The 22,168-nt window shown below is 38.6% G+C and overlaps 1 protein-coding gene across 8 annotated transcripts in view; it reads left to right on the top strand.

Moving 5' to 3' along the window:
• Nucleotides 1-22,168, top strand: part of LOC126480797 (serrate RNA effector molecule homolog) — a 202,897-nt gene that overhangs the window by 150,928 nt on the left and 29,801 nt on the right. For all 8 annotated transcript variants that reach the window (XM_050104151.1, XM_050104133.1, XM_050104160.1 and 5 more), the window contains 2 exons: nt 7,534-7,764; nt 21,810-21,977. In XM_050104151.1, the coding sequence (XP_049960108.1) occupies nt 7,534-7,764; nt 21,810-21,977 (399 nt within the window). The remainder of the gene's footprint in view (nt 1-7,533; nt 7,765-21,809; nt 21,978-22,168) is intronic.

The following is a 22,168-nucleotide window of genomic DNA, read 5'->3' as shown; positions in this document are numbered from 1 at the left end:
GGGTACTTTGAGTTGCAAAGTCTAGTTTTGAAATGAGTACTATGCCAAAGACTGCTTTCTTATTTTGCATTCCCTGTCTGGATAGGATATGATTAAACAATAACTCCTTATGTCTCCTCCAAACAATATCTGCAATGCTGCACATTGTCATGTGGTATCCCACCACAAATGAAATTCCAAACAGAAATGCAATGAAAGGCTTATGAACGTAGCAAACCACAAGCATGGGCTTCCTATGTCACTGTGGCAGCGTGAGCGCATTAATGCCTGTTTTCTGATGCTCTCTGGCAATTGTTCAGTTAAACCTATTTTTAATGTGTCGCGGAAAAGTATTGCGAATGGTAGGTTGAGGAGCATTATGCAAAATGAATTATGTTACTTGCGAGAATTTTTCGTGATGAATTTCTTAAATTGCGGAGTGTTTGACTCTCACTCAGAACTTAACACTTTGAGGACAAGCCACTTCGAAGAATTTTGGGCCCAGAAGATCAGCCATTTATGTAATTATTTAAAATTTTGCTGCACGTTTGTGTATGATGTATCTGAAAGCGTAACACATGCAGGAAAGGGTAACACATGTAGAAAAAGACCAGTATTATAGATGAAAGCTTAGCTTTGCTTGTAGCTACACTACACTGAAGAACCAAAGAAACTGGTACACCTACCTAATGTTGTGTAGGGCCTATGTGAGCATGCAGATGTGCCACAACACAAGGTTGCATGGACTCGAGTAATGTCCGAAGTAGTGCTGGAGGGAATTGACACCATGATCCTGCAGGACTGTCCACATATATGAGGGGGTAGAGATGTCCTCTTAACAGCACATTGCAAGTCATCCCAGATATATTCAGTAATGTTCAAGTCTGGGGAGTCTGGTGGCCAGTGGAAGTGTCTAAACTTGGAAGAGTGTTTGTGGAGCCACTCTGTAGCCATTCTGGATATGTGGTGTGTTGCATTGTCTTGCAGGAATTGTATAAGTGCGTTGGAATGCACAATGGACATGAATGGATGCAGGTGATCAGACAGGAAGCTTATGTACATATCACTTGCCAGAGAATCAGGGGTTCCATATCACTCCTACTGCACCCGCCCCACACTATCACAGAGCCTCCAGCAGCTTCACCAGTCCCCTGCTGACATGCGGGGTCCAAGGAGGTTGTCTCCATATCTGTACACATCTATCCACTCGATAAAATTTGAAACGAGACTTGTCTGACCAGGCAAAATGTTTCCAGTCATCAACATTCCAATGTCGGTGTTGACAGGACCTGGCAAGCTGTAAAGCTGTGTGTTGTGCAGTCATCAAGGCACAAAAGTGGGTATTCGGCTCCGAAAGCCCATATCGATGGTGTTTCATTGAATGGTTCATATGCTGACACTTGTTGATGGCCCAGCATTGAAATCTGCAGCAATTTGCAGAAGGGTTGCACTTCTGTCAGTTGCACTTCTCTTCAGTTATCATTGGTCACCTTCTTGCAGGATCTTCTTCCGGCTGCATTGATGTCAGAGATTCATTGTTTTACCGGATTCCTGATACTCGTGGTACACTTTTGAAATGGTTGTACGGGAATATCCCCACTTTTTCACTACCTCAGAGATGCTGTGTCCCATCGCTCATGTGCTGAGTGTAATATCACATTCAGAACCTCACTTAAATCTTTTAACCTACCATTGTAACAGCAGTAACTGACCTAACAACTGCGCCAGACACTTTTTGACTTACATAGGCTTTGCCAACCACAGTGCCATATTCTGCTGTTTACATAGCACTGTTCTTGAATACGCATGCCTATACCAGTTTCTGTGGTGCTTCACTGTGTATGTACATTACTTTAAACCATTAATGTTTTGTGTTTGTATGTTCGCACTATTTAACAGTGATGTTGCTATCAGCGGACTACATCACATGTCCTATGCTCTGAGTATGTGCTGTCATTGGCTGGCGAGGTCACATGACATGAGCTATGATTGGCTGAAAAAAGTGCTTCGCAATCTCCATTTCAGTGATTTGGTATCTAATATACTGTGTTTGGTGGAATTCATATTTACACTTTCATAATAAGAAACTGCGCAGTGTGCATGATTTGTACATAAAAGATCTTTCAAAAACACCTTTTTTCTTTGTTTTGTTTCCTAAAGTACTGTACTGATGTATAAAATCCTTTACCATTCAAAGGATTGATAAGTCCTGTAGCTCCGAGGGAAAGTACACTGTCACTTAACGTAGAAAAAGTGAATGTTCACCTGGGAAAAAGTGTGTTTTTAATCAGGAAATCTGGAAAAAATTGGAGTCTTCTTGTTTCTTGTCCACATATACACCCTGTTTTATTTTGGGGAGTGTTGTTGTTATGTTCTCTTACATATGCTGATTCCTTCAGTACATTATTCATAATACACTCCTGGAAATTGAAATAAGAACACCGTGAATTCATTGTCCCAGGAAGGGGAAACTTTATTGACACATTCCTGGGGTCAGATACATCACATGATCACACTGACAGAACCACAAGCACATAGACACAGGCAACAGAGCATGCACAATGTCGGCACTAGTACAGTGTATATTCACCTTTCGCAGCAATGCAGGCTGCTATTCTCCCATGGAGACGATCGTAGAGATGCTGGATGTAGTCCTGTGGAACGGCTTGTCATGCCATTTCCACCTGGCGCCTCAGTTGGACCAGCGTTCGTGCTGGACGTGCAGACCGCGTGAGACGACGCTTCATCCAGTCCCAAACATGCTCAATGGGGGACAGATCCGGAGATCTTGCTGGCCAGGGTAGTTGACTTACACCTTCTAGAGCACGTTGGGTGGCACGGGATACATGCGGACGTGCATTGTCCTGTTGGAACAGCAAGTTCCCTTGCCGGTCTAGGAATGGTAGAACGATGGGTTCGATGACGGTTTGGATGTACCGTGCACTATTCAGTGTCCCCTCGACGATCACCAGTGGTGTACGGCCAGTGTAGGAGATCGCTCCCCACACCATGATGCCGGGTGTTGGCCCTGTGTGCCTCGGTCGTATGCAGTCCTGATTGTGGCGCTCACCTGCACGGCGCCAAACACGCATACGACCATCATTGGCACCAAGGCAGAAGCGACTCTCATCGCTGAAGACGACACGTCTCCATTCGTCCCTCCATTCACGCCTGTCGCGACACCACTGGAGGCGGGCTGCACGATGTTGGGGCGTGAGCGGAAGACGGCCTAACGGTGTGCGGGACCGTAGCCCAGCTTCATGGAGACGGTTGCGAATGGTCCTCGCCGATACCCCAGGAGCAACAGTGTCCCTAATTTGCTGGGAAGTGGCGGTGCGGTCCCCTACGGCACTGCGTAGGATCCTACGGTCTTGGCGTGCATCCGTGCGGCGCTGCGGTCCGGTCCCAGGTCGACGGGCACGTGCACCTTCCGCCGACCACTGGCGACAACATCGATGTACTGTGGAGACCTCACGCCCCACGTGTTGAGCAATTCGGCGGTACGTCCACCCGGCCTCCCGCATGCCCACTATACGCCCTCGCTCAAAGTCCGTCAACTGCACATACGGTTCACGTCCACGCTGTCACGGCATGCTACCAGTGTTAAAGACTGCGATGGAGCTCCGTATGCCACGGCAAACTGGCTGACACTGACGGCGGCGGTGCACAAATGCTGCGCAGCTAGCGCCATTCGATGGCCAACACCGCGGTTCCTGGTGTGTCCGCTGTGCCGTGCGTGTGATCATTGCTTGTACAGCCCTCTCGCAGTGTCCGGAGCAAGTATGGTGGGTCTGACACACCGGTGTCAATGTGTTCTTTTTTCCATTTCCAGGAGTGTAGTTCGCCCACATTGCTGTTCTCTTGTTCATTATGAGACATAATCGTGAACTATCACTTTGATTTTGGGTTGATAATTGTATACTCTTCGTAATAGTGTGCTTCTGGGTGGTGTTGTGGATTGTTCCCATTTTATGCGCTATAGTCTGACAGCTGACCCAATCTTCTTCTTCAGGTGCTGAGAGTTTTGTTGTTATGTGCACTTGCTGTCATCTGGTTGGAGTCAAGGCAGCAAGCACACTAAGCAGAAAAACTCAGAGCATCTGAAGACAACTGGGTCAGTCCGTGAAATATAGTGCATAAAATGGAATCAACATCTTGACAGAACACCCAGACACGTTGTCTTCTGGTCAAAAAGTATAGCAGCTCTTGAATTATTTCTGCTGAATTGTAGAATGGTAAAATTGATGATTGACTGTTTGTTGTAGAAGAATAAGATAACAATCAGATCTTGGACTTTCTTGGCTTAATGTAGACAGAACTGGTGAATCCCAAAAACCAGAAAACCACTAACTAATGTCAAGGGAGTAAATAAAAAAAGAAAAAAAATCATCTTGTCGAAATTTGAAGCTCGTGTTACTATTTCTACCCATGTTTTGCAGAAGTCAAACATATAGGAATTATACAGCCAACTGGTTACGTATAACTGTTTGGTACAATTGATGTAGGTTTTGGCACCTACTAAGTGTGACTTCACAAGAATGAAATTTTGAGAACCCTATATAATAATGCATAGAAAATTTAAGTATGACAAGAAAACACAAAATTTTGTGAGTACTGGAACAACCAGTGAAAAATTTTGTGTTACGTAATTGTAATTGTTCATTATGGGTGAAGCCATCGTTCCTAGAAATATGCTTGAAAACCTTTAGCTCTTCGAGTACGTCCAGTCTATGACCTTTCTTTTCCCATTGTAAAATGGGAATTTCTTCAGTGCTTTTCAGTTTGTGACCAGAAATCAACAGATAATCAGCAAAAGTGGAATTATGTACATTAGTGCCTGTTTTTCCCAATAAATGTTCTTTGGTCCTGACATCATAAGATCTTCCAGTTCGTCCTATATAATAAATGGGACACGTACCACAGGTGATTTTATACACTCCTGAATTGTGAACTTGAGATTGTGAATAAGATTTTTATGCAAATTACTATTAGTGGAAAGGGTAACTTTGCATCCATATTTTTTTAATAAGACTACGCCGAATTTTATAAGAAACAGAGCCTAGAAATGGAAGCCAGAAAACATATTTGTGCTTGTCACTGACAGATACAGCACTGATACCTAAAATGATCACTTTAGCGTCAGTTTCAAGTTTGAAGATATTGTCAACCATCGAGAGATAACAGCTGTTATTAACTGCAGTGGTTTATATTATATTCATCTCGTTACTGAGCTTGTCAGATGACAAAGATACAGAAACTGCATGATGAATGACTGAATGGAAAAATGCTTTTTTATGTGAATGAGCATGCACTGAAGTAGCAGGCATAATTTGATCTGTATTAGTTGCTTTTTGAAAAATACCAAAAGTAAGTCTGTCATTGTCAGTAGCAGTTCTGAGGTCCAAGTAATTATTGTTATTTTCTAATTCACAAGTGAAGCTGATTTTTTTCAAGGAGTCTATAGAAAATTTCAAACGAATGGTGAATTCCATGCTGGGAACCACTGTATGTTATCAGAATCTTGTCCACATACCGAGCATAAGACAAAATGCCCAGATCAGCAGCAGAAAAATTATTGAAGAATTTCTCTTCTAGTGAAGTGATGAAAATAGGGCTAAGATGCCTGCCAGTTTGTTAGACATTGCCAGGCCATCAGGCTGATGGTATAGTTTGCCATAGAAAACAAAGTAATTGTATTTTACTACTGTTCTTAGAAAAATAATTGGGTCAGTGATCTGCTTGTCAGAAATATCTTTTTTAAAAGTATGTAGGTTTCTTTCAATGCTGTCAATGGTTGTTTGAACAAGTACATTAGTATAAAGGTTTGTAATATCTAATGAAAACAATTTACTATCTTGATCACGCTGCAGATCTTTGATTTTATCACTAGATTTTGACTATTTTGAAAAACAAAGGATTTTTATATTTGATCATGAAAAAACCATACTAACTCACAATATGAACTGTTCATACTGTTCACAGTCAGATGTATCGGATGGTGACTTTTATGTACTTCAAGCTGGGAACACAGTTTTGGGGCCTGTGGTTTCATATTAATAAGCTGTTTGTTATGAAATGGTTTAAGCAAATTCCTAGCACTGTTAATGACAAACCTAATTTCTTTTTGTATCATGGGGGTGGGATTCTCATCTAGCTCTGAAGCATTACTCTTTTCCAAAAATTGTAATGCGTTAGACACACATTCGTTATGAGTAGCAATGATTACAGCATTCCCTTCATCAGACTTCGTTATGAGGGCATTGTTTTCTTTTAGCTTGGCATTAATATTTTTAATCAATTTTTTATCACAATCATGTCGACAGAAGTTTGTTACTGCATGTTTCTCAAAAATACTACGTACATCGCTGAGCTACCGTCATTTGTCGAGAAGCATCCATTTTGACACTATCAAGGCCTATTTTAAGATCTATACTTTCTACAACATTTTTGTGTGACAGGTTAGGCATTATATCGTATTTAAGCCCTTTTTCCAACAAGGCAGTTTCTTTTGGTATAAAATTTATTTGAGTCTTATTCAGAATTTTGTTGAAAAATTTATGTTCAGAACTTTGGAAACTACGAGTAGGCATTTTTACAGGTAAAATGCTCTTTAGATTAGCCAGTTCCATCTCATGTCATTTTGCAGTACATTTGTTATAGTTATCCATCCCATCATTAATAAAATCCCCAAATGCATCAATTTGAAAATTAATCTGTAAGTGAAAAATTTTATTGAGTTCCAGATACAGAACATAGGCTTCTTCATTTAATCTGTCCTTTTTCTTATATAAAGCATTAATTTTGTTGGAAATAATTTTTTGACTAGGCACTGAGAACTTTTTGGATTATTTGTGCACTGTTTGATGTTAAAATGGAATTTAATGTAGCTTGGCAAAAGTCAATTTTCTTCGCAATGCTTGTTAAAATTAATAGACAAACCTGTGTTTACAATTTCCTTCTTATATCTTCGTACTTTTGATACAGCCTGGGATACTTGGGCCACTAGAAATCTTACAGTTTTAAACATGGCTGTTTCTCAGCAACTGTGTATAATTTTCGAACATAGGAATTATGGAAGCAATTGGTTGCAAATAACTGTTTGGTACAGTTGACCTAGTTTTCAACATCTGCTACAGATGTCTTCAGCAGAATGAAATTTTGAGAACTCTGCAAAGTAATTCATAAAAAATTAAGTATGAAAAAAAAGTCATCGTTATAAAGCCAAATCTATTTTTTCTGATTGAAGACTTATAACAAAAGAATAGCACTTGTCAGATGGTTGTCATTAAACTTTCCAAATTTAGTTATGGTTTAGGAAAGAAAACATATTACTTTGTGCAAAGAAGCTATTTTTGTGATATAATAATAATTGTGTTCGTTTTTGCTCCTAGTTCTGTGTCGCAGTTTATTAGTTTACTTGATGTTATCCAACAATTTATTGTGATGTTAAATGCAACTTATTTGTGGTCCTTTAAAACTTTCTTGTATTTTTCAGTTTTTCCTCGCCTACCATTGGTTACTGTTACTGTACCTTATTTTGCCATTTCTTTGCAGCTGCGGGATTGTGAACTGGGAGCTATTGTAAATCGTGACTTAAGCAGGAGGATTCGAACTGTAAACGGCATCACATCACATCGCCAGGTTGTCCGAAATGACATAAAGTTGTCAGCTCGTATAGTCCACAATTTGGATGCGAAATGTGGACTGTGGCTTGATGGAGAAAATAGTAATAATAAAACAGAATCAGCAGAAGCAGATAAGAAGAAAGATGAGCAGCATGTTCCAGTATGTTTTAATTGCATCCTGTTTATTATTTGTAATTTGTATGTTTTATAATGCTGGTGATCTAGTGAATAGTTCGGGATTTCTATCTTTTCAGCTGAAGGTTTCGACCATACATATGTGAGACATTAAATTAGCAAAAATATGAATGAGATTTATGGGAATGTTGTGGATCAGGGTGAAGCAAAAACTGCACAAGCTTGTAAATAAAATTTACGAAATCAGGTGAAGTTCCACTTATTTTTTTAAAAAAGGTCGTAAAGCAAGAGTGGACAGATGTGGAAATTACTACACAGTCAGTATGGTATCACATGAATTATAAAGATAGCACCCTTTTTTATATATGGCTTGGAGGAGACCAGTTTTTGGTTATATAATAGGTGCCACATTTATGAAAGACAAGGAAACCTTACGTAGCATTTGCATTTTGCTTGATCATGTGAAACTTAAGTGTGGTATCAACTACAGCAATAGAAGGGTCACATGTTCTCTTCATGTGAAGCATACTACTCCGCTTAGCACTGATGGGGTGGTGCAACAGGAATGAAGATGACTTGGTATGATTCAGTAAAGAATATGATGTGTCGAAGAGAGTGATGATGCATTTTAATTTTCTGCCATTTTAAAAAGGAACCTTTGCTCTCTTTAAGAGCACTCAAATATTCAGGATTGAATGTAGAACTTCAATGCCCTAAATTTTCTTACTTTTACTCTATGTGCTATATGTCTGCTTTTGTTTCTGGCTTCAAATTCTGTTATACACGGCTTTCATTTAATTGTGTGTAGCCTAAGTTTCAACATTTTTTAATGTATGGGCACTATTTGTTGCTTGCCATTTAATGTAGTTGACTTGTTTTTCTTGAAACCACTCACTTCAGTACTTGATGCCATAGACCTGCAGATATAGCTTCAGGGAATGTTTTTTCCACTCTGGTTGCAAGCTAAGACATTATGTCTAAATGTTCTTATCAATTTATTTTTAATGGACAATAATTTTACGTTTTAAAACTAAATGTGCATCAAGATTAACGTTTTAGTCACAAGAACCAATATGAATTTCACTTGGTCTCAGTCTGTCTCTCCTATAATTGAATTTTTATTCATAATCCACACTCACCACTTAATTTGATATTCTCACTTTCCTTGATGAAAAATCTGTTGTGCCAGTGGATGGAAGTACAGCACAGAAATAAAAATTATGATAGCAATGGCGAAAGAGGCAGGTTGTAAGAAAAGGAGAGTTTTCTGCAGTAATATGGTCCAAGATTTGAGGATAGGTTTGAGATGTGTGGGCATGGCAGAGGATGGAAAAAAATAGTTTTTCGGATAGAATTGAAAATGAGATGGCACTAATAAGAGTGAGAGAGCAGGGAGAACTTCTGAGTGTAACGAATGAAACAAAATAAAATGGCTAGGGCATATATTTGCACTTTCCACTTCAGTGAAGACCTGCACTTGACATTGAGAATTTGTTTCTCCACTCTGATGTCAAGCCCCATTCGACATGATTTTTTATAACTCTCAGATGCACCATTCAGGAAGCACAGAATTGCTACTTCTTGATGCACAATCCTTTCTGAGGAAGAGATTGTACAGCTCTTAGAAGAATGTCTAAGTGAAAATGGGAGTGACAATGATTTTGATGGCAGTGATTCATTTGTAAACAACTAGTGAAATGCCAGTGGAAACATGCCCCCCCCCCTCCCCCCCTCCCTCCCCCCCATGAAAAGTTTCAAAAAATATTACACTGCGAAAAGTTTGTGTTGTAATGCTTATGTAAATACATTTGCTGAAAACGCGCTTTTTTGTTCTAGTATATACTCTGTTGGTCAGCGGCCTCATTGTTTCTACAAAGAGACTCGCACAATTCTCTGTGGCACACTTGCTGCCCGGGCAGCGGTGATTTAAATAAGAATGTATGGAGACACCTTGTGTCTGCCTTATGGATTGTAAAGGGTTAAGAGAGGAGGAGGGGCTTATAAGATTAGTCTTAGAAGAGTATGTGGAAGTGAGGAGGAGGCTAAAGATAATCTTTCAGACCCTGACAAGTTGCTGGATAGCAGCACATGCAGCAGCATCAAGAATGAAGCAGTGGACTGTCAGAAATGAAGAAACTTAAGAGCTACTACAGGAAACTGGTGGTGGTGGTGGTATTTATTTGTTTATTTTCAACATACCTCATTACAGTGTTTAGGTTTAATTTTTATATAAGATAAATAAGAAAAATTTCTGAGTGAGGTGGTGCAGTGCTTAACATGCTGGACTCACATTTGGGAGGATAATGGTTCAAACCAACGTCTGGCCATCCTGATTTAAGTTTTCTGTGATTTCCCCAAATTGCTTCAGGTGAATGCCAGAATGTTTCCTTTCAAAGGGCACCACTGATTTCCTTCCCCATCCCTCCCTCATCCAATGGGACCGAGACCTTGCTGTCTGGTTCCCTCCTCCAAATCATCCAACCAACCAAACATGTCTAACTGTAGTTAGTTATAATAGTATAAATAGAAAAATATGCAGTTAATTGTATGCACAATAGTTAACTTCTGAGTAATCTATATTCATTTAAGGCGGTGTTTCACAGTAATACAGGTACATACCATATTGTCATTATAAAGTTTTCAGATGGAATTTTTTTTTTTTAATCTTCAGTTGACAGAATTATTCATGTGCTGGGAGAGGTTATTACATTACAAAACTTGTGAAATTTTTTTCACTTCTTAATTGGTTTATCGATGGGTCAGTTGCCTCCCTTTTCTGTAATACACTTCCTTAGTGTGTCACTCTCGTATTAAGTTCACGCCACACATGTGAGTGGTAATCTACAGTTAGATCACATTCTTTACATACGCAAGCAACAATGGGGTGGCTAGCTTGAACTGATGAAAGTAAGACATTCATTTTTTTGGCTTGTAGCTTGCATTGTTGTAAGATGACTGTGGCAACTTTATGGAAATATGATGTAGTCAGCCCATTCCCTTTCCCAGTTTTCTTTTGATGTGCTGCTTAATTTTATTTTGTTCACGGATGGAGAAATTCCCTTGTAGCTTTCTGTTGCATGTTCTTGAGCTGCTTGTTCAGCCAGTTCATTCCCAAGAGTTGCTACATGGGCTTTCATCTATTCAGAGTTCATATGCCATTTCCTCTAATCCAGTGGTTCCCAACATGGGGGTAATAACTCCTTTCAGGGGTAAAATTTAATTTTCGGAGGGCTAAAAACAGAAAGATTAAACTGTTTTGGTCATGAAACTTAAAAATTTTTTTTAAAAGTCCGTTACTGTTACCACTATTTCACAAGACTGTAATATTGATTACCTTAGTTATCAACAGTAACATTTTTGTTCAAACACTAGCATTAATGCTTGACACAAAATGGTGGAAATTAAAACTTGTTAAACGAATGTATTAACAACAGCTTCCTCAAATAGTCCACCCACCATACATATGCATCCATGGCAGGAAAAGTGAGACACATCACATGTGCTGAAATGTCTCATGAAGACACCTTGTCAGTGTTGTAGGAAGTTTCTGCAATAGACCAGATATTGTTTGAAAGTCCCTTGGGCGTGCAGCTGGATTGATTGATTATTGTTGAACAAATTTTTGATGGCGTATCTTGCCATCATCATCAGGTTACTCATTGAAAATTTATTCTACAACAATTAACCAATCCGGTTGCACGCCCCAGAGATGCTCAAGCTGGGAAAACATACGAGCACACAAGCTACATATATGCTTTGTTTCTCACTTTGCAACAATAAACAAACTAATTGACCGCACAACACAACAGTAATTCTGTGATGGTTGCTACACTGCTATAGACCCGACACTTTATTATTATGTAATGGCAGTTATAGCATACAAGGCATAGATAGCCTGAAGTCTTCCATTTTCCGCCAGTGAAGAAGTAAAGAGTTCAACAATTAAGCGATTTACAAGCAGTAACTCTAGTTGTATTAAACTGATTTTAATTTACTTGATTCTAAATGAAGTTGCTGGATGGTGGAGAAACAAGTGCTGCTGGGGAGAGAAGTGGTGTAGAGGAAGCATTTTTTGTCAGTGTCTACCCTCAGTGCGAACCATTAACATTCTTTTTAGAGGAGGAGTTGTAGGTAGGACTTGCGATGCACTGGAAATTGCTTCAAAAAGTTATTAGAAATAAGCAATACCAGTTGTCTCATTGACTCATTAGTTACTGGTTTAGTAAAACATATACAGAAACTAAATATGATTTATCTTTCATTATTTTTTAAAATTAAACTCTTGAAAGTAATTTATTTTTCATTCTAAAGTTCAGTTAGGCACTAATGTTGATGGTGAAGGGGCAGGTGGCGGCAGGGGGAGGAGGGGGGGGGGTGAGATAATGCCTAATGTTGATTGCACATAGGGGTAATTGTCTCAGAAAGGTTGGGAACCACTGCTCTAATGCAGTTCCCTAATTTTGTTTCTGGTCTCTTCTGTTTAACATGCATAATTCTTGGAATTTAACAAATTCAGCAGGTGTATTACAACAGTCATTTTAACTTTAATTTCTTATATGTTATCTAGTTACTCTAAAAGTCACAAAATTGCTAATCATTCTTCTTGGCTAATAATGCCCCCTTTCTGTAGTCTGAATTTTAACTGATAGGAAAGTGTGCTATTAATTGTTATTGCCACTCATGAATCTGTTCTTAGTCCAAATACCCATCCATGTAAACCGCTACTGGGTACTCCTTGAGGTTGTAATCTTCTTCTGCTCCTTTACTTGTGGCAAGGACCACTGTTTGCAGTCTAAAGGAGTATCTATAGAATGGACCAAGTGTTCAATGTTTATAATTTCATATTCTTCAGCTATTGCCTGAAGTTTAAAAATGTCGATGTAAGACCTGTTATAATGTACAACACTTCAGAAGATGATGTTCTGTGAGGATTAGCAATCTTAATGTTGATAAAAGTTTGGATTTCAGCAGATGACGTTGGGTAAGGATTAGCAATCTTAATGTGGATAAAGCTTTGGATTCTTCAAATCCTTACATTTTCTTCTTAGTGCATAAAAACAAACGGGAGCTGCTTATGCCACTGTTTGTTGTGTAGCTCCATTTTAAAGTCCCCATTTAAGCCTCACCAATTTGGGTAAAGAATGAATTAGTTTCATGCACATTTCAGTCGTGTGTTGTATATATTCATTAAAGGTAAATATAGAATCAGTGATTATTCCAAGTATTTCAGTAATTCAGCCTGTTGCAAAACAGTATTGTTTAGAGCTACACTAACTGTTGTTTCGACTTTCTGATCTATCCTCATTATTTGCATTACTTTAGACTTCTGGTCATGAAATCAGATTTTGTTGTTTTGGGCCCAAGGTGTGTGATATTTTTCCATTTCTGTGTTGTTGTGCTCCTCAGCAATAATGAAAATGCTAATAAAATGTCAGTTTGGCTTTCAGAAAGACTTTTCAACAGGAAATGCTATATTTGCTTTCACTGGTCAATATTAAGTGCTCAGAATAACCGAACATCGCCCTTTTGGATTTTTTGTGGTCTCCTAAAGACTTGTTGTATTAATAGCACCGAGCACAAATGGTTTAATTCATATTTAACTGGAAGAATGCCGAAGGTCGAAATTAACAGTACACGTTGTCTGCAAAAATCAGCAGAGCCTCTTAACTGGGGAGGTATCAAGAACTGTGTTCCACAGGGTTCAGTCTTGGGTCCCTTATTGTTTTTAATCTCATTATATAAAAAGGCAATGTCTCGACTGACTGGCTCATCATCCCCAGCCCAAACTGCTAAGGATACAAACTTGAAATTTGAAGGAGGTGTGGATCTTTTACTGTAGGCGTCGTTTAAGAAGGGATTTTTCGAAATTCCATTGCTGAGGGGGCGAAATAGAGGATGAATTTTTTTAGCGTCACTATTAAGGCAGTTTTGAAGATAGACCTTTAAAGATTGGTATTTGGTTTCCCAGTCAGAACTAAAGAAATACATGTTTAAGCACTTTTGGAATTTATTTTAATGCCATGGATGTGGAATAGGAGGTGAAAGTTTTTTTTAAGTCATTCATTAAGAACTACCAAAGTATTTTTTAAAGTTACATCTATGAACAACTTCTCGGTTATAAATTTGTTTCATTGTGTTTGGAAATTGAACGCCTAAGGTGGTGAAATACGGGAATGAGATTTTTTGTGGAAATATTTTATTATAAAAGCGTTTTTTAAGCTAAATCTATGAAATTTTAAATTTGGTATCTCAGAAAAAAAAACTAGCTTTTTAATTCGACCCCTTTGGGGGTGAAACAGGATGAAAGTTTTTATGGAAACATTTCATTGTGAAAGCATTTTTGAAGTTAAATCTTTGAAAATTTGTATTTCACTTTTCTGTTAGAAATAAAATATACATGTCTAACAGTTTTTGGAAATTCAGTCCCTAAGGGCGTGAAACGTTTCATGAAAATACTTCATTGTAAAATTATTTTTAATGCTACACTTTTGAAAATTGGTGTTTGGCTTATCGATTAGAGATTAAAAAATAGGTGTTTCACTGTTTTTGGAAATTCAGCCCCTAAGGGGGTGAAATGGGGTCAGACTGATTCAGTGAGTCATCATTGCCCACCCCAAACTGCTAAGGATAGTGTGAAGAGGATGTGCATCATATACTGTAGGCATAGTTGAAGAAGGGATTGACCAAAATTCCACTTGTAAGGGGGTGAAATAGGGGATGAAAGGCGTTTTGAAAGTATGTCGCTGTTAAGGGAATTTTGAAGCTAGACCTATGAGAATTGGTATTTCATTTCTCAGTCGGAAAATTAAAAAACAAAAAAAAAGCTTATTTCAACATTTTTGGAAATTCAACCACTAATGGGAAAAAATAATGGGTGAAAGTTTTTTGAAAATAAATAACTAAAGAACTACTAAAGAATTTTTAAGGCTACATCTATGACAATTAGTATTTGACTTTTTGGTTAAAAATAAAAAAAAATTGAAGCTAAATTTATGAAAATTGGTATTTCACTTGTCAGTTAGCTATAAAGAAATATTTGTTAGGGGATGAAAGTTGCTATGGAACTATCTCCACAAGAGTGCGAAAGGCATGATTAACAAAAGCTTTGGACTCCAGCTACTGGAATCACTTTTTGATCAGAAGTAAATTTGGAAAAGACCATGCTTATATGGCCTTAATTAGCATGAAAAGCTTAGATGATGATGCTGTTCGTGAACAACATAATGATTCGATTAAATAAGGTGGGGGGGGGGGGGGGGGGATCTCTTCAGGCCATACAGTCTACGCAAGCAAACAATGGGCACTAAGCTAATGTATATTGATGACTTGTTACTCAGTATTCATAAAAACGCAAAGTAAGTTCTTTATGCTGATCATACAAGTATAGTAATCACGCTCAACAAACAACAATTATCTGAGGAAATTGTTAATAATGTCATCCAGAAAATGATCAACTGGTTCTATCCAAATTGACTCTCGCTAAAGTTTGAGAAAACACAGTATATACAGTTCTGTAGAGGAAATGGCATAATACCATTGATAAATATAGGATTTGAATGGAAGTCTGTTGCTAAATTAGAATATTCAAAATTTCTGGATGTGTGCATTGATGAGAAATTGAGTTGGAAGAAACACATTGATGATGATCTGCTGAAATGTTTGAGTTCCGCTACTTCTGCTATTACTGTCTCTTTTATATGTTCCCCTGACAGCCAGCAATGCATTTACTGTCCTTAGCCACAGAGAAAATTTGTACTGACTGTTGCATAGAAGATCTGTAGCTCCTTCAGCTGTTCACTGATCCTTTTTTCCCTCCACTTTGCTGTTAACTCAGATGTCTACCAGGAGACAGATTTTCTCCCAATTCTGCACTTCAGGTGGAGTGCCTTGAATGCTTTATTGTAAGCAGTATCTAAAGCATCTTCAAATTCTGTGAGAAGAATTTCAGTATTTGTTTGTGCTAGAACTTTTTCTGCCAGCTTCTGGTCTTTCCGTTAGTTTGCTTGCATGTCACATTTTCAGCAATCTCCAATGATTTATGCAAAGGCAGGTCAGTGGAATTCCAATTCTTTGACTTTGGATGTATGCCAAAGCATTTTCAATTTTAGGTTCAGGTAAAGTATTTTATGCGTTGTACAGGAAGTACAGATTATCTCAGAAATGAATCAGTTTGTAAATGTTCTTTATAAAAACCAACAGCTTCACTTCATGTACCCCACCTCATTAGGAGATGTTTGGGGACAATGCTGCATTCAGCGGCAGTTCTCTGTAGAGTGACAAATCATGTGGAGCTTTTAGAAACACTCTTTTGGTGTATTTTATTTACTTCTGGGTGGCTACCATGGACTTCTTCAGCAATACGTTCCAGTTCATGGGCCAAACAGGTGAAGTGGATTAAACATGGACATAATACACGAAGGGCAATTCCCACCATCAGCCTGTAGATTGAAGCATCTGAATACATAACAAGAACTTTGTTTTCTTGAATGTTCCTCAGGACACAACACTTTAAGATTGTCATGCACAAAATCGGTTACTGTTGAATGATTTGCGTGTTCCAGCTACATTGCTAGAATTGCTTTGAGAGTGCCACCAATAAGGTCAGCAGTGAAACTTCCACACACATCTGTTTTTTGTCAATGGCTATCCATATTTGGTTGTTGCTTACATAGAGCCACACATTTTTCAGAGCATTCTGGTAACAAAAAGCTTTTCATCGGGAATCTGTTGCCTGAAGAACTTTTTTGTAAATGCGCGATATTCAGTCACTCAGAGTTTGTACCAATGAATGTTTGCAGCAACCATAATGGAGCACATATCAGGAAAAATTCATTTATGTGGATTGGGAGTTTTTTGCATGTGCGTTAATAACATTTGCTTCTAGGACAATTGCTCACTTTGCTCTTTGTTGACTCATTGCAATGTGTTGGGATGTTATAGAGCAGTCAATCTCCTTATTGCATGCTTGACATAGAACAATCTCTCTCTGTCAGTGGTGAAAACATTGTCCATTGTAATCCAAGATCTTAATGTAGATGATAATTTTGATGCAACAGTGGTATTCATGAATACAGCCATGACTTCATAAGAAACGCTATTTGGCAAACTTTTCTTGGTGCACACACTCTTTAGTTCTGAATTGGTAAAAATTGCTAATATTCAGAAAACTTTGTACTGCTAGTCTTTTGTTTGCCCAGCTACCAGTCTCAACATCACATGAAACCCTTTACAGTACAATACAGTAATGGCCGCGACAATGCTAAACACAATACAACTTGTAGTAAACCTGATTCTGATATTTTTCTAATTAGCAGCCTAGTGAGAGTTAAAAAAAAGTTATCTAATTTCATGTAGCTTGAAGCTGAAACATATAAAAATGTGTAATTATAGTAAAATGTGTAAAAAAAAATGTAATGATGAATTGAAATATATCAACAGTGGCAACATAATTCATGAACATTTACACTTTCCATATGCATAGGAGCAAAGGAAAATAATATGTAATTATATAAACATCTTGGCTCAAGTTTCCTTATGTTAACTGTGCTAAATATCTTAGTGCGTCTAGTGTTTCAAGTTAAGTTGTGTTGATAACAATATAGTTCTTCGATGAAAACATTGTCAATCTGCTGTTGCATAATAAGCTGCATTAGGTTAATTGTTGCTGCTCTGGAGTGCCATAGTTTTATTTGTATGTACCTGATTTGATTTCAAAGAGACCAAGTCACTTGCGTAGTATTGGCTTTGCCATTAGTGATACTTGGGACATACTGACACCACTGCAGAAGTGACGAACACATATCTCATTTAACGACTGCTTCTGTTTTAATCACAGTTAACAATTGCTTTATGCGACAACGTTCAGTGATCACTTTAGTTTTTAGGATTTGTTTATCAGTTAATTGTTCGAGAGCTACAAAATGTTGAGTCTACTGTTTTGCGGTCAGAAATATTATTTCCTGATTTCTAGTTGCTTCCAAAAAGGCATCAAATTCTTTTGAAGGCGTGAGGTTATCCTTAGGGAGCTACTCTGCCAGCAGTACACAGCTTATTGAGGAATCTGATACTGGTGGGCCACAATTATGTCCTGCATCTATCATTTCATCATTTTGTTGTTTAGCACCAGAAGCAGATGCTGTGTAAGTAGCAGCTATTATGCCTGGCACTATGTGAGCTGCAGTATTAGCTGGAGATGACAAAGTCACATCAGGTAATGGGAAACATGTGCGCCCCCCCCCCCCCCCCCCCCCACACACACACACACACACAAGCCCGCACACAACTTAATTACTTACATTACAATTTTTAGACATAAAGAATTTTCTAGACTTAACATAGGTTTGAATAGTGTTTGATTCCTTAGGGAAGAAATACTTGAACATGTGATAGACTATCAGTGAATGAAAAATATTATTACTTCATTCCACGTGTCATGTAACTTTTACTTTCTATGCCTGTTTTTTGAAGCAAGTAGAACTTTGTTCTGCTAGACTACCAGAGGTAAATTATAATGTATAATAGAGATAAATGGTTTGAATCTTGATTTCAGGTTTGTTGTTATCACTTGCTTTGTAGCTTCTTTGTATTTACGGTTTCATAAATTTATTGTTGTAAATATTTTCAGTCTGCACTGTTGGACCATAAGAAAGATGTAAGTAGCATATTTTTAAACAACAGAAGCAATGTTTTGAATATTATATGCTATTGTATGGATTCAGTAATAATGTATGTAATCAGTAATGTCTATGTACATATTTCCAATGTGATTCTCTAATGCATGGGGCAATTGTAACTAATGTCTTGGTGTGGAAGGGTGGGGGTGAATTAAAAAAAATAATAATAATAATAAAATAAAATAAAATAAAAATGAAAAAAATTGAAACAGTCAGTATTGCTGTTGAAATGACAGATTTTGTGGTCCATTAGCTTATCATTGATAGTTACTCGACATTTAAGTCCAACTTTAGTTGAAGAGAACTGTAAACAAACCTTCTAAAGAAGCTGAATGTGCAGGGGAAACTATATCCTACCTGTTTATAACATGAGCTGTATCAAATGAGTAATATGACTGGAGATGAAAATGAGAATGGGTATGTTGTAACTAATGAGCAGGTATTGTTCGTTTGAAGAGAATGGTAATGGCTTTTTTCCCATGTGATATGGCCATGGTGTTCTAATATCTTCTATCAGGTTGAATTTCAATATTAGTGGCTGTAACAGAAAATAATCACAGGCAGTCCGCAACATTTTCTGATGTAATTCAGACTTAATATGATGATGATCTGGATATATTTCACACAGCCCCAAACAACCACTACATGAGTCACTGTAAAAATTATTATCATTGTACATGCACAACGGAGAACCCAAAAGTAACCGGAATTGTAATGCTGCACTTCGTGTACTTGGAGTAGCAGCTTGCGCCACCAGAGGGTTGTAGTAGGAGCTCTGCTGAGTCATTGTGCCACGTGGCATCACCCAACAGTGAGAAGTGTGGTTTCTTTGGCAGTTCTTTGAATGTGCATACAGTGCAGACGTGACACGAGGAAATGGCTAGTTCTTACAAGCAGGGTGCGGCAGTGAAGTTTTGTTTCTTGCTCGGCAAGAACTCAGCAGAAACTGTTGCGATGATTCAGAGAGCCTACAAAGACCATGCTCTTAGTAAAACACAAGAGTAAGAATGGTTTTCTGGGTTTAAAAAGGGAGAAATGGTGGTTGAAGATCAGCCCAGTTCCAGTCGACCTTCAACTGCTTGAAGCGAAGACAACATCGACAAAATCCATTATCTCATCAGTGAAGATTGACACAGGGCAATCGACCAACTCGAGAACTTGTCTGGGTTGTCCTGGAGCTCAGTTCAGCGCATCTTGACCATCGATTTGGGGATGCGAAGAGTGGCAGCAAAATTCATGCCAAAGCTTCTTACCGGAGATCTAAGGGATCGTTGCGTACAAGCCTGTCTTGAAATGAAGGATGGGTTCAAAGATGAACCACATTTTTTCAACAAAATCATTACAGGTGATAAGTCATGGTGCTATAGGTATGATCCAGAAAGTAAACAACAGTCATCACAATGGAAGTCACCTGGCTCACCTCGACCAAAAAAAGCTCTACAAGTGAAATCGAATGTGAAAACAATGTTGATATTTTTTTTTTACATCAGAGGGATTGTACACTCTGAATTCGTCCCTGAAAACCAGACAGTAAACCAACAATTCTATTTGGAGGTTATGAAATGGCTTCGCAGAAGTTTGTCGCAAAAACGTCCGGCTTTGTGGGATTCTGGCGTGTGGTTCCTGCATCACGACAATGCTCCCGCGCACACAGCTCTCAGCATTCGCCAGTTTTTGGCCTCAACGAAGATGACTACTTTGACCCACATGCCCTATTCACCAGATTCAGCACCCTCGGACTTCTTCCTATTCCCGAGGATGAAAAGAGACTTGAGAGGGAAGCGTTTTGCGGATGTGGAATACATAAAACGGAATGTCATGAAAGTGCTAGCAGGTATCAAAGAGGACGAATTTAAAAGGTGCTTCAAACACTGGAATGAATGCTAATGGAGAGTACTTCGAAGGAGATTAAGGTTGTATTTGAAAAGAATAAAGTATATGCCTTCTAGAAAGAAATTCTGGTTTTTTTGCCCCCCCCCCCCCCCCCCCCCCCCCCCCCCCCCCCCCTTGTATAAGTGTGCTACTGATGATGCATGGCTCGGTGTAACTGTAGACAGAGTTGATTTTACCTATAGCAGTGTGGAACCTCTACATGTAGTGCTGCATTTAGCTCCATTTTATTGTGACAATTTTCAGGTCTGTAGTTTGCAGTCACTAAACTTCTAGGCACATCTTACCATGTAAATTGTAAACAATGCTTAAATTTTCCAAGGTAACATTGCCATCATATCCAACTTTGTTAGTGTTCTCCCACTCTGTTGCTGATTTATAAATGTGTGTATGAGATTTATATTTCAAGAATTGCTGTTGTTGTGACTTGATGTCCGCAGCTCATGGTCTAATGACTAGCATTGCTGCCTCTGGATCACAGGGTTCAGCGTTCAATTCCTGACTGGGTTGGGGATTTTCTCTGTCCTGGGACTGGGTGTTCGTGTTATTGTCATCATCATCATCATCATCATCATCATCATCATCATTCGGGACAGTGGCTTGATTGGACTGTGTGTAAAAAAAATTGGACTGTGTGTAAAAAAAAAATTGGACTGTGTGTAAAAAAAATTGGACTGTGTGTAAAAAAAATTGGACTGTGTGTAAAAAAAATTGGACTGTGTGTAAAAAAATTGGACTGTGTGTAAAAAAAATTGGACTGTGTGTAAAAAAAATTGGACTGTGTGTAAAAAAAATTGGACTGTGTGAAAAAAAAATTGGACTGTGTTAAAAAAATTGGAATTTGTATGGGCACTTATGACAGCACAGTTGAGTGCCCTGCAAACCGAACATTATCATCATTGTGACCTGGCAAATGTAACAGCTCCCCCAGATATTTGTCCTGTTATAGCTGGGTATGAAGTGAAGTGTTAGTCAGGGAATTTAAAATCGTAGTTTGCTACTTCTCCACTTCCAGTAAGATCCTTTTTTTCTTAAATCATTGAGTCTACTGTTCTCTTTACGTTGCAAGGAATAACTGTATATATTTGTGGTTGTTTTCAAAATGTGTTGTCATCATGCATGCTGCTATTATTTTGGGTACTTATTATTTGACACTGAAATACAAAGTTTAGCAAATTGTTAAAACTGTATTCAACTATTTACCTGAGTATTATAAAACTCAAGATGTACTGTTAATGTAACCATTGCTAGTTGTTTGTCACCAATAATTTTTACTGAAGGTCTTAAAAAATGTTGTAATGTTGATGTTTATGGCATAGCATGTGTTGGGCTTTCTCTTGGGGCACTTTATATGCATTATCAAGAGCTCTGCAGAATTTATTTTGCTCTTTCCATTTGTACAAGGCATATTGCTATGATGCAGTCAATAAATTAAAACACTTTTTATACTAAGGCATGTACTGGCGGCTGGAAACATGTGTAATATGAGTTTTCTCTCTGTTTGTAGACTTTTGGACTGGTATCCAAGAATCCCATATTGAAAAACATCACTGATTACCTAATTGAAGAAGCTTCAGCAGAGGAAGAGGAACTCTTGGGGCACAGTTCTGAACAAGAAGAGTCTCAACAAACAGAAGAAACAGCGACAGTGGAGCGAGATGAAACTCTTATAAAGGTGCAACAGTAAATATGAACTCTTCCTGCCATTCCTACCCTCCCTCCGTCTCCCCCTCACCCTGTCCTCCCCCCCCCCCCCCCAACCCATCTCCCCACCACCTCCCCATCTCCCCCCCACCTCCCCATCTCCCCCCCCACCACCACCACCCCGTCTTCCCCCCCCCCCCCCCACCACCACCACCACATCGA

Source organism: Schistocerca serialis, chromosome 1 (assembly GCF_023864345.2).
Source record: "Schistocerca serialis cubense isolate TAMUIC-IGC-003099 chromosome 1, iqSchSeri2.2, whole genome shotgun sequence".
Lineage (NCBI taxonomy): Eukaryota > Metazoa > Arthropoda > Insecta > Orthoptera > Acrididae > Schistocerca > Schistocerca serialis.
The sequence above is the reverse complement of the archived record's forward strand: the minus strand, read 5'-3'. Positions and strand labels throughout refer to the sequence as shown.